This window comes from Drosophila navojoa, chromosome 5, assembly GCF_054131105.1.
Source record: "Drosophila navojoa isolate 15081-1374.11 chromosome 5, UAZ_NAV_1.0, whole genome shotgun sequence".
Lineage (NCBI taxonomy): Eukaryota > Metazoa > Arthropoda > Insecta > Diptera > Drosophilidae > Drosophila > Drosophila navojoa.
This window is the reverse complement of record NC_142893.1, coordinates 8,090,153-8,107,698: the sequence shown is the minus strand read 5'-3', so window position 1 is coordinate 8,107,698 and position 17,546 is coordinate 8,090,153. Positions and strand designations below refer to the sequence as shown.

Here is a 17,546-nt window from a genome sequence, read left to right as displayed (position 1 = left end):
GTTGGGAGTTGGAGTGGAGTGGAATGGGTGCTGGGTGCTGGGTGCTGTGTGCAGAACTAAAAAGCTGAGGTACGGCGCGCTTGGTCTGAGGCAGCGCATATAATTGGCTTAACAAGACTTACACACGACCGCAAAATTGTTAAACTCGCATTAGTCAAAGAGGTAGATGTGTTAGTATGTGTATGTGTGTGTGTGTGTGTGTGTGTGTTTGTGTTGTGCTTGAGTTTTCTTTACAGTTAGAGCACATGCAGTGGGTTATATGCTTTTATTTTATTTTTGGGGTAGAGGCAGCTACAATGCCACCACAGCATCAAAGACTCAAGATCCGCTATAAAACATAATTTAATTATTTCTCGGCTGTGTAATTACAATTGTTGTTATTGTTGCTGTCGCTTGGTCAAAATGCTGACTGCTGAATACTTTCGGCGTCCCATTTTGAAAATTTCAATTTACTTGACTTGATTTATGGCGACTTTTGTTTTTGACAACTCAAAAAGTATTTTCCGCTTTTGTGCGCTTTGTCGGCGCTATAAACGCTATAAATTATTTGATTGCTTTCTAATTGTTGTTTTGGGGCAAGCAAAGATGTGTTTTAGATAAGTGAGCGAGCCATGGATCGTTTATAAAATCGACCCACACACACAGCATATAGAAATCCGAATCGCAGCATAAACATAATAAAGTTTGTCCATTTTACTGAGAAATCAATTTAATTGCGAATTTTAATCGTTCAAAGAACTCAAGACGGCTGGGCAATAATAATATTTGTTTATCGCAGCGCAAAGAAAGTGGAATTCATTTAATGAATGCGAAAAAGTCTGTTGAATGTATCGATGGGCTTTATAGTAATTATTTTTATGGTTTGCAATTATAAAGCGCTCTTAAGCTCTTTGCTAAAGGTAAATGTTTCTATTGATTTTTAATACATTTTTATTTCCTTAATATTTTACTTTGCAGATTTAATTTAACTGTGTGGGGCTTAATGATAAATGGCTTATAAATTATACAATTATTATACTATATTGTTAAATATATATTTATATACCATAATATACAATATACCATATTAAGCCTTTGCATATATTGAATATTTGATATTCTACTATTTTTTGATTATATAAAAAATACAAAAAAAAAAAAAAAAATAATAATAATAATAATAATAATAATAATAATAATAATAATAATAAAAATAAAAATAATAATAAAAAAAATTGTATATGTTATTTAATTTTATTTTATTTAATTTTATTTACAGAAAAAAGGCAAATTTATCAGGCAATAAATAAAATTTCGGTAAGTCATTTATTTATTATTATTTTGTCATAATTTTAATATATAATAATACAACCCTCGTTTGACTAAAACTCATTAAAGTCCAGCCTAACTACTTAGTTAATCTCATTCTCTCTGGCTTTCATTTCTATATCGAATGCTGCCAATTTCCACTTGTGTCTCTCTCAACACAATTTTCCGGCGAAAGAGATTTCGGTTGCATGGCACAAATCCGATTGAGCCAAACTGCTTCAATTTCCATTCATATTTCCATTTATTGCTTTGTTATGTTTCAGCTGCAGTGGAGACTATTGTTTGGCATTTAATTGGAATTGGTTAAAGGGAGCTCAGCATAAGCTTGTGGGCTTTAGATGGAATTTCGATTTTAGTTTATTAAATAGTGAAATAGTTGCATAAAGATGGACATGGGATTTCTATATTCTATTGGCTTTAATTTTACTTTAGAATTAATTTGAAAATTAAATTGCTGCAAAAATAAAAAAAAAAACTTTGCTTAATAAAAAGTTTTCCTTTTTCCTTTACTACTAATATGTCTAGCTGCTATAAATCAATTTCATTGACAATGTCACATTATGGTATATAGTATATAAATATGATCTATATGTATAGCTATTATTTACAAAATATCTATTCAAGCAGCAGCCTTACTCGACCAAAAAATACTTGCAAAAAATAGACAGCTTCTCCTTGACAGTTCTCTATAATTTTGTAGCGGAAACAAAAGATTTATTACATTTGATTATCTGTTTCTATTTTTCACACAGAGAGAAAAAGCGCTGACAAACGAAATCCTTTTGTGCATAGATAAATACTTTAGCCTCGCCATGACATATGCAAAGCTCGAACTATATCGAAACGATGATGTCAGCATCGACTCCACAGAGCAGAGCAGACACACTGAGCCACAGCACCACTGAACCACTGAGCACATTACGGCAAAGTTATCAAAGAAAAACTCTGTTTTGTATCTCTGAAGGAAAGGAAGATACACACATTGCATTATATCTAGTGTGAATATTTAACTAAAGTGTGGGCACGTACATTTTACACATTTCTTTCTTTCTTCACTTCTCTCTTCTCTTTCTCTTTCTCTTTCTCTTTGATTCACATAAATGCAATGCAATGTTTTACCTTTGCATAATGTCGCGTTGATTGCTCCACATTATACGTACAACTGCGACGAAATAACATTTTCTTTTTATTTATTTATTATATTTTTTTTAGCTTTCTTTTAGCTTTAATAAATAAATATATATGTGTATATTTTTACGTCTCTCTCTTGCTTGTTATTATTTTAATTTTGCAACAATTTTTCGCTTGTTTTTTGTGTCACATGCTGTAATAAATTTGTTTAAAAAAAACTATTCGCATGCAAATGTTTTTACTGCCGTTGTTGTAGCCTGGGTTTCTTTTTTCTCTGTATTTGTGAATGAAAATTTGCAAAACGTGTGCGGCACTGCTTATGGCATAATAAAACATGCATATATAAGCATTTTTTTGTAGGCTAGTACTTCTGAAGCGTGCCAACAACGACGACGATAACAACAACATTTGCATGCGCCGAACACACAAATGCGACTCATGTAACTGGCATAATATCTATTATTATGAATTCTTTTTGGTTTTTTAGCGCGTACCACTTTCGATTTATGGCCATAATTGTTTTTTGGCCAGCCATAAAAGTAAAACAGAAATTTTGTTCGTAAAAAAACACGCGCTGCGAGATGTGCTCAACAAGTTGTGCAACCGCACGTTGTCGCGTCGCAAGCTGAACTGAACTGAAGTTGGCTGTTGAAGTCGTCACACGGCTGACTTTAAATTAGCGCCCAGAGATGTATGTGCAGGTGTGCTGGTGTGTCTGCGTGTGTGCTGGCTTTGTCTGCTGCTTTATGCAACGCCGCTGAAGTGTGGCAGCAACAGTCTGCCGTGTGGCGTGTCGCGAATTGGAGCAGCCACAGTCGCAGCCTCAATCAGCCATGCAAAATACGCGTATCTCATGTCATGTAATGGTCAGCCAGAGCCACCACCGCCTGCAGCTAACAAAGTTGTCAACACAAAAATTTCAGCTCTGTTTACTTTGTGTCAGTTCTACTTCTCCATGCTCCGCTCTGCTCCTATTGTTGCTGCTTTCACTGCGGCAGCTGCGCTGCTTCAGCGCGCAAATGCAATTAATCCATTGACACAAGGCGGCTGGGGGCTGAGCGGAGCTGCAGTACATTCCACCTACAGCCAACTGGCCAAATGCCCAACTGCTGAGCTGAGCCACATGCTTGGCCTGGCCAACAACACTTCCGTCTCTGACAGCAACTGTTGCTACCAGCTGCGAACTGCTGCTGCTGCTGCTGCTGCTGCTGCTGCTGCTGCTGCTGCTGCTGCTGCTGCTGCTGCTGCTTGTTGTCGCCGTAATGCACTTGCAACTAATTTTGCTGCTGGCCTGTGGCTAAGGCAATAGTCATGATTGTGTTGTCTGATGCGTTCGCTCTAATCGAAAATTGAATATGAAATGCATTTGGGTTGTCCCCGAATGCTTGCACTCTGCACAAATTCAAGGACAGAAGCTTAAAGAGTTTGGAGAGAAATGCCAAAATAGAGTGGAAAAGTAGAAGTGAATATTAGTTGTCTATAAAAATATTAAAAAATTTAATAAATATTAAAGAAATATGGCATTTCTCTAATATGGGATTTATTTATATACTGATTTGTTATTATTAAAAAATGTAATTTATTTATTAGATATTTGTATGTATTTTGACTAGTTTATATTTACATATTTTTTATATTTTTCTATTGATTTTTTTTAAATATATATATTTATATAAATTTGATCGAATATATTAATGAATAATAATAATGATAAAGTAATTTATTAAATAATAAATTAGTAATATTATTTTTAAAATTGTATTTTTTATTATTTATTTTGTAATGTTTTTTTTTTTTTTTTAAATTAATATGTATAATTTGTATTTATATATATAGATTTCAATTCTTATATTTTTTATTATTATATTTATATTTTATATTTATATTTTTTCCTATTCAAATATATTAAAAATTAATTTACTTATTTTCTTTGCTTTAAGATTGAAGAATCTTTTGCAGTTTTTGCTTGTATTTATTTTATTAATATTTAGTCATTTAGTAATTCAATATTTTTATTATAATTTGTTGTTTGTATAAGTTTTCCAATATCTGCATTTCTTTCAAATTTTTTACCTAATATATTTTCCCTTTAATTATAAAGATATATTTCAAAGTTATTTCCCCTTGTATTTTTTTCTCTTTAAATATTGAACAATGCTTTCATTTGTTGCAGATTAATATATCTCTGCGCAAATATGCAAAATATGAACGCAATTTTCGCACAGTGTTATTGACAACGTACATTGCAAATATGTAGTAAGACACGTCCAACTCCCACTTCGATTGAGCATTGAACCCACTAGCAGCAACTGAGTAAATGTGATAGTCAGAGTCTTCCTTTAATTAAGCAACTGTTTCTGGTATTCGACTTAGTCGAATGCTAAGGTTGAATAACCTGCCCTCTTCACAGCTGCTGCCTGCTGCCTGCTCATTGCGCTTATTTGATTTATTTCTCATTTCGCTTTTTTACCCTCTAACTGGCAAGTGCTTTGTGGGTTCAACAAAACCAACTTGAGACTAGTAATTAATTTGGTTTCAGTCAGTTATTTGAGTGAAGTTGGCGCGCAGGTCCAGAAAACAAGTCAATGACTGTTCGCAATGAGTAAGCAGCGGCTTAGGCATTTCACGAACGGATCGCGTGTAGCGTAGTAAGATACTCACAATCCATACAAATTAGTATTTGCATAAGCAGCAACGAAATTGCCTTAAAACGCATTTTGTTGAACAACAAACACGTGAATAACATGTGCCCTGAACACGTTAATTATTCAGTTGATTTATTCAATGCGCTAACTTAATTATTTATACCAGTTTTTTCCTTATTATTTTTCTATTGATTTTTTATTTGCATTTCATTTGCTATTGATTAATTAATTCAATATTGAGAATAAGCTCTATAGTAAAATTTTTATCTAAAATAAAAAAATAAAATTTCATTTAACTAAAAATATATTTTTTTACGTTTAAATTTTTGTTATTAAAATTATAAATTTTTTTTATTTTGTAGGTAAAAAACTATATGTTTTGCATTATTTTTTAATTTTTAAATTTTATTTATACAGAATACTGCAATATATGAAATAATTCTTGAAGATGCTCGACTAAAAAATACCCTGGAACATGTAGAAATAATTGTGTTCTTTATTTTCTTTTTTTTGACTTGACTAAATTAAGAGAAGAGATACATTGAGATACAGCTTAGGGTATATGCAAATCATTTAGCTGATTTGCACCAACTGCAACTCTTTTAATGTCTGCGACCAGCGCAAAGCGTGTGAAAAACGTTTTTAATGACATTTTTAGCAGAGCCGTTAGAAAATGACACAATTAATAGAATATTTCCACGCGCTTGGGACAGCGTAACGCAGTTCTTTGCACATGCCTCATTTTCCACGGGGTTGCATGTTCCGCTGATATTAGATAAAAACATGATGAAAACAGAAACACTTTATCTTCTCATGCATAATTAAAATGCGAGTTTAATGTGGAAGGAATTTTAAATAGTTTGATTTACGCAGACGTGACCTGAATTTTAAGAATATTTCCATTAAATTGACTTTGGCATGGGAAATGTGCAGTGCTATATACATACATGTACATATATACTAACCCTGCACATGCATTGATTTTAATATGTGTATATATTTACATACATGTATTTGTATTTAATGCAGCGCAAACCAGGCTCATGTGAGAGTAATTCGGTTAGTGGAAGATGCTTTAAAGCATTCAGTGCCAATTCGAATGTAAATAACTAAAATAGTTCAAGCGTGAATCGCTGAACAGATAAAATGCCAAAATGGAAAAGAATTTTGTTTTCCGTTTACGTTTTGATAAAAGTTCGTGGAGCTTAACATGCAAATACCAGATCTGAGATAATAAAATTACACAGAAAATGGGAAAATCTTTTATAGATAAAGTGAGCGAGAAAGCAGAGCATCAATGCCATAAAAAAATATTATATTAAGGTAACTTTTTCAATGATTTTCTTCCATTTACTATTTTTACTACTTGCAAATCCAACTACCAAAGTTCTACGCGAAGTTAAGCAAACTTAAAACAGCTGCAGCTGACACTTAAATCAATAGAGCAATCTTTCTTTTTCAAATATCTATTATAGCAACAGCCAGCCGACAGGCTATCAAGCATTTGTGATAAGCCACTGATTACAGTTAGTATAATCTAACTATCTAAACGGCTCTTGAGGCTTAACAATTTAATTATTGTGACTGCAAAGTAAGAATCACTTTGTTATCGGAAAGTCTTATCAGCTGAAGTGGCTTAAAGATAAAAGATATCTTACAAATTCTCCAAGTGTTTACTTCAGAAGCCATTTATATTTATAGAGGGTATTGAAAAGTTTGTCCACACCACAAGTTTAACATTTAATTATGTGTTATATTCGAAAAAAAAAACACACACACACTCATTTACATAAATACAGATGCCACATGCCATTAGGTATCATGCGTGTTTATACAAACATGTATGACCGCATCGCCAACTATTTTGTCATCTAATAATACGGTCCAGAACACATTTACATATTTCCACCTAAACACGCTCAACTCGCAAGTGAATACCGCCAACTGTGCCCAATACAAACGATTTCGGATCATAAGTAAGGGGTATATCAGTCTTATCGCACACTGTGAACTTGAAGTTCCTTATCAGCTGGGCCAGACCAATTCGTGTTTGCATTTGGCCGAAGCGCATTCCCACACAATTTCTGGGTCCATCTCCAAAGGGCAGCCACTCAACTGAATCACGAGCTGCCACTTGCTCGGGCGAGAATCGCTCTGGATCGAATTTCTCTGGTTCGGGATAAAGGTCTTCATCCCGATGGTAGGCAGCAGCAGGAAGAATGATTTGTGTTCCCCTCTCTATAACATATTTGGGATGGCCAGGTACAACATAATCATTAAGAGCTCTTCGCTCGAGGAAAGGCACCAGAGTGTACAGTCGGAGGGTTTCTGTTAACGAAATCATGACTTAGTTGAACTTCCTGTAAAGTCCGATAGAGCGGTCTTACCAGAAATGACCTGATCCAAGTATCGCATGGCCTTAACGCATTCATAGGTCAGTTTTCCATCGTGTTGCTGCAGAACATCCTGAATATCTTCCCGAAGTCTATCCTGAATATCGGTATGTTGGGCCAGTTCATAGAGAGCGTATGTCATGGTAGAAGAAGAAGTCTCAAAGCCAGCCAGGTAGAAGACAAACACCTGTGCTGCGAGTTCTCCAACATCCAATCCCGAGACCACCTCACCATTATCCATAGTAAAACTTCCCTTCTGCTTCAACTCGATGAGCATCTGCATAAAGTCGTTACGTTTGATATTTTCCCTCTCTCTAAAAGCAAGGGTTGCTTTAACAAGTCCCATAAAGAACTGATGGACGTCTTCTGGAATCATGCGCATACGCAGTTTTCTTGCCAGATTCGGAAAACTAAACTCAAATGCCGTTAAAAGAACTCCATGGCGCATTTCGACTAGAGATTTGCTAGCCATTTTACGGAAATCCGTATCTGGATTACGAAGGGTATTGCACTCGATGCCGAAAGCACAAGTGCCAATGACATCGGTTGTGAAGCGTGCCATCAGATCCTTGATTTCAATGATGGCTCCTCCAGTCTTAGCTGGGACATTCTCCATCATTACATCTACGAATTCCTCGGACACTTTGATGACTGTGGGGAACATAAACTTCATCTTGCCGGATGTGAAAGTGGGTGATAGTTTCTGGCGCATTATTTTCCATCGCTTGCCATCCAAATTAAAAAGGTGTCCAGTGAGGGGATCGTCGCGTTCGTTATGGAATTGTCCACGATCGGCGAAGTTCGTAAAGTCTTTAATCAAAACGTTCTTTGCCAGTTTAATGTCCATGATGAAAGCGCTTCGTCTTTGCAGGAAACTAAAACCGACAAAGGGATGACCACTTTTCCGGAATTTCATGTAGTAATCGCCCATTATTTCATGGATTATACGGGTCCTCCTGAATCCGATCATGTTTCCGTACACTGGATGCGGAGGTTCCTGAGGTATTCCTCTGTTTTTCCAATAGTTCATATTGTAATGCAAGAAATATGCAACTAATGCTGATACAGCGATCAGCACATATATGAAAAATAACATTTTGACTTCAGCTCTCGACGACTTCTATTCCAACACTGAGCTCGATCGACGAAATGGACTGGTTATCTATTGGGTTTTAGTTGCTGTATAAAAGCGATCTGGTTCTGCTTATATAAATATGTTGTGAACTTAAAAATACAGATAGTAGTTATCGGCAAGCTTCACATAATTTCATACATTCATTTAACTGTTTTTGCTTATCAATTTCAATGGAAAACTTTCGCAAAAGCTTTGGCTTTGAGCTTTATTTAAAACATAGCTGAATGAAATCTCAAACCGGAATTTAGAACCAATAAAGCTCAGCCTCAAAAGCCAGCTCAAATAGTCTCATCTGAGCTAAGGTGCATATTAAATGTTGGTTTTACTATATTTAACTTATGAGTTATACAGATTTTTATTTCATTTATCTCACAATGTTTAACAAATTGTATTTCAAACACGCTCCGCCCGCAAATAAATCCCACCGATAGTGCCAAGTACAAGTGATTTCGGATCATAAGTAAGGGGTATATCAGTTTTATCGCAAACTGTGAACTTAAAGTTCCTTATAAGCTGGACGAGCCCGATTCGCGTTTGCATTTGGCCGAAGCGCATTCCCACACAATTTCTGGGTCCATCTCCAAAAGGCAGCCACTCTACGGAATCACGAGCTGCCACTTGCTCGGGCGAGAATCGTTCCGGATCGAATTTCTCTGGTTCGGGATAAAGGTCTTCATCCATATGATAGCCAACAGCAGGAAGAATGATTTGTGTTCCCTTCTCTATGACATATTTGGGATGGCCAGGTACCACATAATCGTCAAGTGCTTTCCTTTCGAGGAAGGGTCCGAGAGTGTACAGACGAAGGGTTTCTATGAAAGCAAATTCACAACATAAATTCGAGTTCTGTTATCACCAGCTGTTTGAGCTCACCAGAGATAACCTGATCCGCGTATTGCATGTCTTTTATACATTCGTAGGTCAGCTTTCCATCGTGTTTTTGCAGAACATCCTGAATATCTTCCCGAAGTCTATCCTGAATATCTGTATGTTGGGCCAGTTCATAGAGAGCGTATGTCATGGTTGCTGAAGAGGTTTCGAAGCCAGCCAAGTAAAAGACAAACACCTGTGCTGCTAGCTCTCCAATATCCAATCCCGTGACTACTTCACCATTATCCAGAGTGAAGCTTCCCTTCTGCTTCAACTCGATGAGCATCTGCATAAAGTCGTTGCGTTTGATGTTTTCCTTCTCCCTGAGTGCAATGGTCTCTTTAACCAAGCCCATAAAGAACTGATGGACGTCTTCTGGAATCAATCGCATGCGCAATTTTCTTGCGAAGTTCGGGAAACTGAACTGAAATGCAGTCAACACGATTCCATGTCTCAGCTCAGTGAAAAACTTTTGGCCCATTTTACGGAAGTCCGTGTCAGGATTACGAAGAGTGTTGCAATCGATGCCAAAGGCAACTGTGCCAATGACATCGGTGGTGAAGCGTGCCAGCAGATCCTTGATTTCAATGACGGCTCCTCCAGTCTTAGCTGGGACATTCTCCATCATTACATCTACGAATTCCTCTGACACTTTGATGACTGTGGGGAACATGAACTTCATCTTGCCAGACGTGAATGTGGGCGACAGTTTTTGACGCATCTCCTTCCAACGTTTGCCATCCAAATTAAAGAGATGTCCAGTGAGAGGATCGTCGCGTTCGTTATGGAACTGTCCGCGATCGGCAAAGTTCGAGAAATCCTTAATGAGAATATTCTTTGCCAGTTTGGTGTCCATAATGAAAGCGCATTGCTTCTGAACAAAGGTAAAGCCCACAAAGGGATGCCCACTCTTTCGGAACTTGTTGTAGTATCTTATCATGATGTCGCTAAGCGAGTGAGTTTTGCGGAATCCGACAGCATTGCCATAGATCGGGTGTGGCGGATCCTGGGGAATTCCGCGGCGTTTCCAATAGGTCATTTGTTGGTACACAAAGAATACCAGCAAAGCTGATATGGCGCTCAGCAAGTATATTAAGAAGAACATTTCGTGATCCGCTCTCAACGACTTCCACTCAAGCACTGTCCGAATTCAAGGCAATCTGCTGGTATTATATTCGCTCTCCCCCTCTCTCGCCCTCTCGCCCTCGTTTGCTACAAACAGCTTATATGATAATTTTTTTTGTTTTTCATATCTGTATTTATATGTAGTCCAAAAAATCGTTATCAAAGAGTCGTATAAATGGGTAGACTCTTAGTTAATGTGTTATTTGTTGAAAAGATTAACAGAATTTGAGCTATATGAGTTGAGTTCTCAAACGAAATCAAACGCAATAAAACAGGTATTCACAGCTGATGCATTTATGCATATTTCACTCAATTCAAATAGAGCCTAGCACGGCCAAGGGTATATCAGTTTTATCTTATTAACCACTACAGAATTTCGTTAGACTTGGGGAAAGTTCTTCCCAGTTGTAAATGAAGGTTTAAGGTAAATGAATGGTTTAATTATCACAAACATATTTATTACAAAAATATAACTTAAAAGATATGCAAATTTACAGTTCAAGCCAAATCTGTTTGATTGGCCCGGCAAAACAATAGAATTCTTTGGCAAATCCAATGTAAACAACTCTCGACGTCTTTAAAAGAATTTTAAATTCTACACACGTTCGACGCGCAAGTAAATGCCTCCAATCGTGCCTATTATAAGTGATTTCGGATCATAAGTAAGAGGTATATCAGTCTTATCGCAAACTGTGAACTTGAAGTTCCTTATCAGCTGGGCCAGACCAATTCGTGTTTGCATTTGGCCGAAGCGCATTCCCACACAATTTCTGGGTCCATCCCCAAAGGGCAGCCACTCAACTGAATCACGAGCTGCCACTTGCTCGGGCGAGAATCGCTCTGGATCGAATTTCTCTGGTTCGGGATAAAGGTCTTCATCCCGATGGTAGGCAGCAGCAGGAAGAATGATTTGTGTTCCCCTCTCTATGACATATTTGGGATGGCCAGGTACAACATAATCATTAAGAGCTCTTCGCTCGAGGAAAGGCACCAGAGTGTACAGTCGGAGGGTTTCTGTTAACGAAATCATGACTTAGTTGAACTCCCTGTAAAGTCCGATAGAGTGGTCTTACCAGAAATAACCTGATCGACATATCGCATGGCCTTAATGCATTCATAAGTTAGTTTTCCATCGTGTTGCTGGAGGACCTCATTAATATCTTCCCTAAGTCTATCCTGAATGTCTGTGTTTTTGGCTAGCTCATACAGAGCGTATGTCATGGTAGAAGAAGAAGTCTCAAAGCCAGCCAGGTAGAAGACAAACACCTGAGCTGCGAGCTCTCCAACATCCAATCCCGAGACTACCTCCCCATTATCCAGAGTGAAGCTTCCCTTCTGCTTTAACTCGATGAGCATCTGCATAAAGTCGTTGCGTTTGATGTTTTCCTTCTCCCTGAGTGCAATGGTCTCTTTCACCAAGCCCATAAAGAACTGATGGACGTCTTCTGGAATCATGCGCATACGCAGTTTTCTTGCCAGACTCGGAAAACTAAACTCAAATGCCGTTAGCAGAACTCCATGTCGCATTTCGGTGAAAGATTTCTGGCCCATAGTACGGAAATCAGTTACTGGTGTACGAAGGGTATTGCACTCGATGCCGAAAGCACAAGTGCCAATGACATCGGTTGTGAAGCGTGCCATCAGATCCTTGATTTCAATGATGGCTCCTCCAGTCTTAGCTGGAACATTCTCCATCATTACGTCTACGAATTCCTCTGACACTTTGATGACTGTGGGGAACATAAACTTCATCTTGCCGGATGTGAAAGTTGGTGATAGTTTCTGGCGCATTATTTTCCATCGCTTGCCATCCAAATTAAAGAGGTGTCCAGTGAGGGGATCGTCGCGTTCGTTATGGAACTGTCCGCGATCGGCAAAGTTCGTGAAATCCTTAATGAGAATATTCTTTGCCAGTTTGGTGTCCATAATGAAGGCGCTTTGTTTTTGAATAAAGGCGAAGCCCACAAAGGGATGTCCGCTCTTGCGGAACTTGTTGTAGTATTCAATCACCAGATCGTTGAGCACGCGGGTCTTTCTGAACCCGACAACATTGCCATAGATGAGATGTGGCGGCTCCTGAGGTATTCCCCGGCTCTTCCAGTAGTTCATGTTGCGGTGCAGCAAGTACACCAGCAAAGCTGATATGGCGCTCAGCAAGTATATTAAAAACAGCATTTCGTGTTCAGCTCTCTTTGACTGGGCGGCAATAACTGATCGCTGCTGGGAGAGCCGCAGCGTATTTTATGCCGATTGTTTTGTTTGTAACTCAGCATGAGTTGCTATATTTCGTTTGTTTTGATCGGCCTGAAACTGAGAGTCATAGTGATGCCGCACTTGAGTCTAGTGTGTGTTCAGCGATAGCTGTTATTATCGGGCGAACCGGTCACTAACGTGCACTGCTTAACAAATACTAGTTTAGCTGAGGAGCCCAACAGGTTGTCCAGCTCGAAACAGCTTATCATGCCCCGGTAGGCAGCGGCCTACATAACAGCAGCATCGCATCAGCATGCGAGCCTGATAAGGGGAGAATGCGAATTACCGACTTAATTGATATTTAAAGCATATATATCCATGACATACTTTGAATCGAATTTTTCCGTATTTTTATCTTGTTCAAACGCATTTTAAAAATAAATACCGAAAATTTAGTTTGCGAAATTATATGGGCAGAATTAAAATTATAGATTTAACTGTCAATTGTAGCAAATTAGATAATCCCAATATGACATTTAGACAGCCTCTACTTAGACTTTTTGCTTATACTTAATATTTCAGCTTTTTTCAAGCCAGATAATTTGCAATACTTTTCTTCTCTCTCTATGATTTATATATATTTTGTAGCGGACGTATGTATATTTTATAATTCCAAGTTTATAAATCTTTTTCCATATAATATATATAGAAATTACGACGCAAAGGCTTACTCGCTTTCCCAGCTTATCGCTGTCTGGCCTGGCTAATCAGCGTCTTATGATTTGTAATAAATGTAATAGAATTTGTAAACTTATTCCATTCATAATGTAAGAGGAGCACTCTAATGGAATGAATCTAGGGATAAATGTTGTTATTTGATGTCACCTAAGTGATTATAAATTCTCTTTTCACAGCTCGCTTTAACCGTGTGAAGTGCTTACTCAACTTTGCTTTCAAAGCAAACGCAATTATTGGCACTGTGCGTGGCTTAAAGCTCTTCTCTCTGCAGTCTCTCGCTCACTCTCTCTGTGTGTGTGTCCCTTTTGCTGTCCATTATGGTTTCGTCCTTGCGGACTGTGGCTGACAGCAACAGGCGGACTTAAGCGCTGCAATCGCGCTACCAGCAAATATTTTCCAGTTGACGTTTATTTAATTATGGGCATTGAGTGCAAGTGTGTGTGTGTGTGAAATTAAAAATGACATTTAAGAGATGTGTGTGTGTGTGTGCCTTATATATTTAACACCTGTCCATTTATATGAATTTTTCCTTTGTTGTTCTTTCAACATTCTTTAAAGCTGACCTTGAGCTGCTCCCAGCGCATCATGTGAATTTTATGGCTATATGGCCAAACAAAGGGAATATATGATAGTAATAAAAACTCAGTCAAGTACGAGATGAAGAGAAGACGCTCTTCTTCTTCTTCATCATCTTCTCCTTGCTCTTAAGCATAATGAATGCATGAGCTGAAACAAAAAGTGGAATGCATTATTTCAACACAGTCAGGTGCTGTGTGCGCCCACAAAAAAAGGGGTGGTGAGACAGTGAGAGGGGGCGGTGGGGGGACGGGGGAAAGCTGCACTTATGCGCTAAATAAAAATGCAAATCTAAATGTAACATAAGAGCGCGCACTATATGCGGGCTCAAATCTGCAGCAGCAGCACAAAAGAAAACCTCGTCAACTGTGTGTGTGAAGAGCGTGTGGTGGGAGTGTTCGACTAGCGTTTACCCTGTAGCCAGGATGGGTAAAGCATGTCGGGGGTAGGCTTGAGATTTGAGTAGGGTTTTCAAATAGATTCGGGTCTAATTTATATGATTTTGGGTTATCTTTACTCAAGCTATATCTCACTAATATCCTACAATGTGAGACTCATTCTAATCAAGCTTCTTTAATTCTTTAATTTGTTATATATGGGCTATAATTAGTTCAGCTCTTAGGCAAATGTGCTTACATTTTACAATAATATATAAATAAATACACTCTATTAAAAACCAAAATTCCAGCTTTGATCTAAAATTTTTAGTCGTTAAAAAAAATCTGATTTTATCTTTAAGAAATTCATGTAGTTTACATAAGATTAGAAGGCTAAGTAGATGATGTTGGGAGTATAAATTCATACAAAAAATTTAATGCTAGACTCTCTACTCTTAAGGCTTCAATCTTTTATATGCATTAATGCAGCTACTTTTGGGTGTGACTATTATACCCGCTTGTCCCTTTGACTACAGGGTAACCATTCAGCATCTGCTACAAATGCATCCGCATTTACATTGGGGTATCTTTATCTACAAATGCAACTGCAACTGCTGCTGCTACTGTTAGTGCTGCTACTGCTTCTCCTGCTTCTCCTGCTGCTGCTGCTTCTCCTGCCCCCGCTGCTGTCAGTCAGATGTGCAGCTGATTTGTTGTTACCTTCTTCTGTTGTTGTTGACTTGGTTGCTGTCAAGGTGACAGCAAGCAGACAAACAATTGCTCCCAACTATTCTTTCAGCCAGAGTCAGCATGGCCACGCCCTCTTCCTGCTAAAGAAAAACACAAAAAAAAAACACGTTTGAGCTGAGCGGCATTGCTAATTACGCCAGCGCAGGCTCCAGCATCTTGTGAATTCATGTAAACAGGCAGCTAATTGTTTGCTCACAGCTCGGAGGCGAGCTGAGACTGTTTGGAGGTGTTAAGCCCGCAGCGAAGACAGCTCTTTTAAATGCAAATGCCAGAAAAAGGGTCCAACGTCTTAGCCCTAAACAATTCAAGGTGTGTGTGCTCTGTTGGTCTGTCTGTCTGTCTCTCTGTCTGACTGAGAGAGTGAGTGAGTGACTGAATGGCTGACTGTCTTTAAAGCAGTGTCTTCCTCTCTCTCTCTCCCTCTCTCTCTCTCTCTGTTGCATAAATTAGTTTTGTTTGTGTCTGGCAGCTACCCCCGAGCAGTCAGTTTAAACAAATTGTGAATTGTGAATTGTGAATGGGGAGTAGTGCGCATTTCCTGTATGCTGAAGATGCGATATATGAGTGTGTGCGTGTGTGTGTGTACGTGTGTTGACATAACGACGTGACAGCAACCAAGACAGTGCCACATTATGTAAATTTCAAAGCAAAATCACAATAAGAAATCCGCATCATGTAAACAGAGCTGATTACCCATTTCGACTGCTCAAAAGGCAAAGGCAACGGCAAAGGCAAGGCTCAAGGACAGGCCAATACCTTTTTTACGACTAAAGACACACACCCACACACACACTCACACCTAGCTGCTGCAGCTGGCAACGACAAATGCTTAAGGTAAATCCAACTCAAGTCAAGTCGTCCAATTGTTGCTCAAATTGGATGTGCGCTGCTTTTGTCAATAACAACAACAATAACAATAAAGTAAAAAAAATACATCAAACCAAAAAGTAAAATATGAAAATTTGTTGTGCGTGTACGTTTACTGTTTGTATTGAATGTACTTTCTCTCTCTCTCTGTCTCTCTCTTTCTCTCTCTGTCTCTCTCTCTCTCTCTCTCTCTCTCTCTCTCTCTCTGTTTCGTCAATTGCATGTGCCAAGCAGTCAGGCAGCCAAATTGAAGTCAGCTTCCTTCCGATTGCCTTTGACTGATATGCCCAATCATAATCAGGCGACTGTGTGCTCGGAAGCCAGCTAACTTTAGATGAATGTAACATGAAACAAAATTGAATATGTGCCAGGGCTTGCCATTTAATCATTAGTCTTTGGGGAAATCTATGCAATTTATTTTGAAATTTCGAATATTGAATTGAAAGTTCATTGAATTTTAAGCTTGACATCAGATTTGCTTAGTTAAGCTTAAATTCTTTTGAGCTTTGAATCGAACTTGAAGCAAGCAAATCGCAGCTTACTTTTTAGAGCCATGCCCTTGATTTAATCAAAATGGTAATTCCAATTCATTTACTCTACTTTACGGTGCACCTTCAAAGTTTATTCGTAATATCCATAAATAACTTGAACATTGCATATTTTGCTGCTTTGCTTCGCTCTGTCGCTTAAGTGCCAGGTCTTAGGTATTAGGGATAACGAATTCACAACTTTCGACATTTATAGCAATGCTGAATGAAGTGTAGCTATATTTAAACGCTGCGCGCCAGAGCAGATAATTAGCTGCCAAACTTTTCTTTCTATTTTTATCTACCTACATTATTTTTACCTTGTGCTGCACGAGTAGCCGCAGGATATGCTCGGGCTATAAAATTGTCAGGATGTGAAATGAATGCGGCAGCAGCTGTCGCTGTCGCTGTGGCAGTCGCTCAACTTGTTGCCTGACAAGTTCATCGAACAAAATGCTGATTGATTTTCACACACACAGGAAGAAGAGAGAGAGAGAGAGAGAGAGCGAGAGTGGTATATTTGGAAGCAGCTTTGATTGTTTGACATTGGAGACAAGCATGCGAATTGGCATGACGCATGGCATTCAGTGAGTGGCGCCAGGCAGCCAATGCGGCGGCTACTTAATATTGATTTAGTGCCAATTCCATGGGAACAATGCAACAGCCCTGTGACATATAGATTATTTATGAACTGTTTTGTTCCCCATACGATTCCATAAACTGATTGACATATTCATTGAGCAGCAAGCGAAGTTGCAATAAAACAGCCAACTTGATGAATGTTTGACTGACTGAGTGAGTGAGTGAGTGGCAGTAGTACGTAGTTCATGGCCATTTAATATGCTGCACAAATTGCTTAGTTGACCCAGTGGGCTGGTTTTAACCGAGCCAACTCCAGGCCGGACATTCGC

At 38.4% G+C, this 17,546-nt stretch overlaps 4 protein-coding genes across 9 annotated transcripts in view; all 4 read right to left on the bottom strand.

Moving 5' to 3' along the window:
• Epac (Exchange protein directly activated by cAMP) overlaps positions 1-17,546 on the bottom strand; it is a 62,842-nt gene that overhangs the window by 22,220 nt on the left and 23,076 nt on the right. The window contains exons 1-2 of one of the 6 annotated variants that reach the window (XM_089262612.1): positions 2,934-3,078; positions 2,428-2,632 (exon numbers count right to left, since the gene is read on the bottom strand). The exons of 2 other annotated variants lie outside the window; for them this stretch is intronic. In XM_089262612.1, the coding sequence (XP_089118738.1) occupies positions 2,428-2,487 (60 nt within the window). In that variant the 5' untranslated portion in view covers positions 2,488-2,632; positions 2,934-3,078. Of the gene's footprint in view, positions 1-2,337; positions 2,355-2,427; positions 2,786-2,933; positions 3,079-17,546 lie in introns of those variants that run through there. 3 more of the 6 variants (XM_089262615.1, XM_018104596.3, XM_089262614.1) reach the window with 3 other exon arrangements.
• On the bottom strand, positions 5,804-8,628 carry LOC108653816 (cytochrome P450 6a2). Its single transcript, XM_030382456.2, has 2 exons — positions 7,472-8,628; positions 5,804-7,412 (listed from the first exon to the last, which is right to left on the bottom strand). Exons 1-2 carry the CDS (start codon positions 8,571-8,573, stop codon positions 6,994-6,996), a joined length of 1,521 nt encoding a protein of 506 aa, XP_030238316.2. The 5' UTR covers positions 8,574-8,628; the 3' UTR covers positions 5,804-6,993.
• LOC108653805 (cytochrome P450 6a2) lies at positions 8,949-10,644 on the bottom strand. Its single transcript, XM_018104604.3, has 2 exons — positions 9,486-10,644; positions 8,949-9,424 (listed from the first exon to the last, which is right to left on the bottom strand). Exons 1-2 carry the CDS (start codon positions 10,585-10,587, stop codon positions 9,006-9,008), a joined length of 1,521 nt encoding a protein of 506 aa, XP_017960093.1. The 5' UTR covers positions 10,588-10,644; the 3' UTR covers positions 8,949-9,005.
• LOC108653804 (cytochrome P450 6a2) lies at positions 11,044-12,838 on the bottom strand. The gene is made up of 2 exons (XM_018104603.3): positions 11,681-12,838; positions 11,044-11,621 (listed from the first exon to the last, which is right to left on the bottom strand). The coding sequence occupies exons 1-2, from the start codon at positions 12,780-12,782 to the stop codon at positions 11,203-11,205; spliced, it is 1,521 nt and encodes a 506-aa protein (XP_017960092.1). The 5' UTR covers positions 12,783-12,838; the 3' UTR covers positions 11,044-11,202.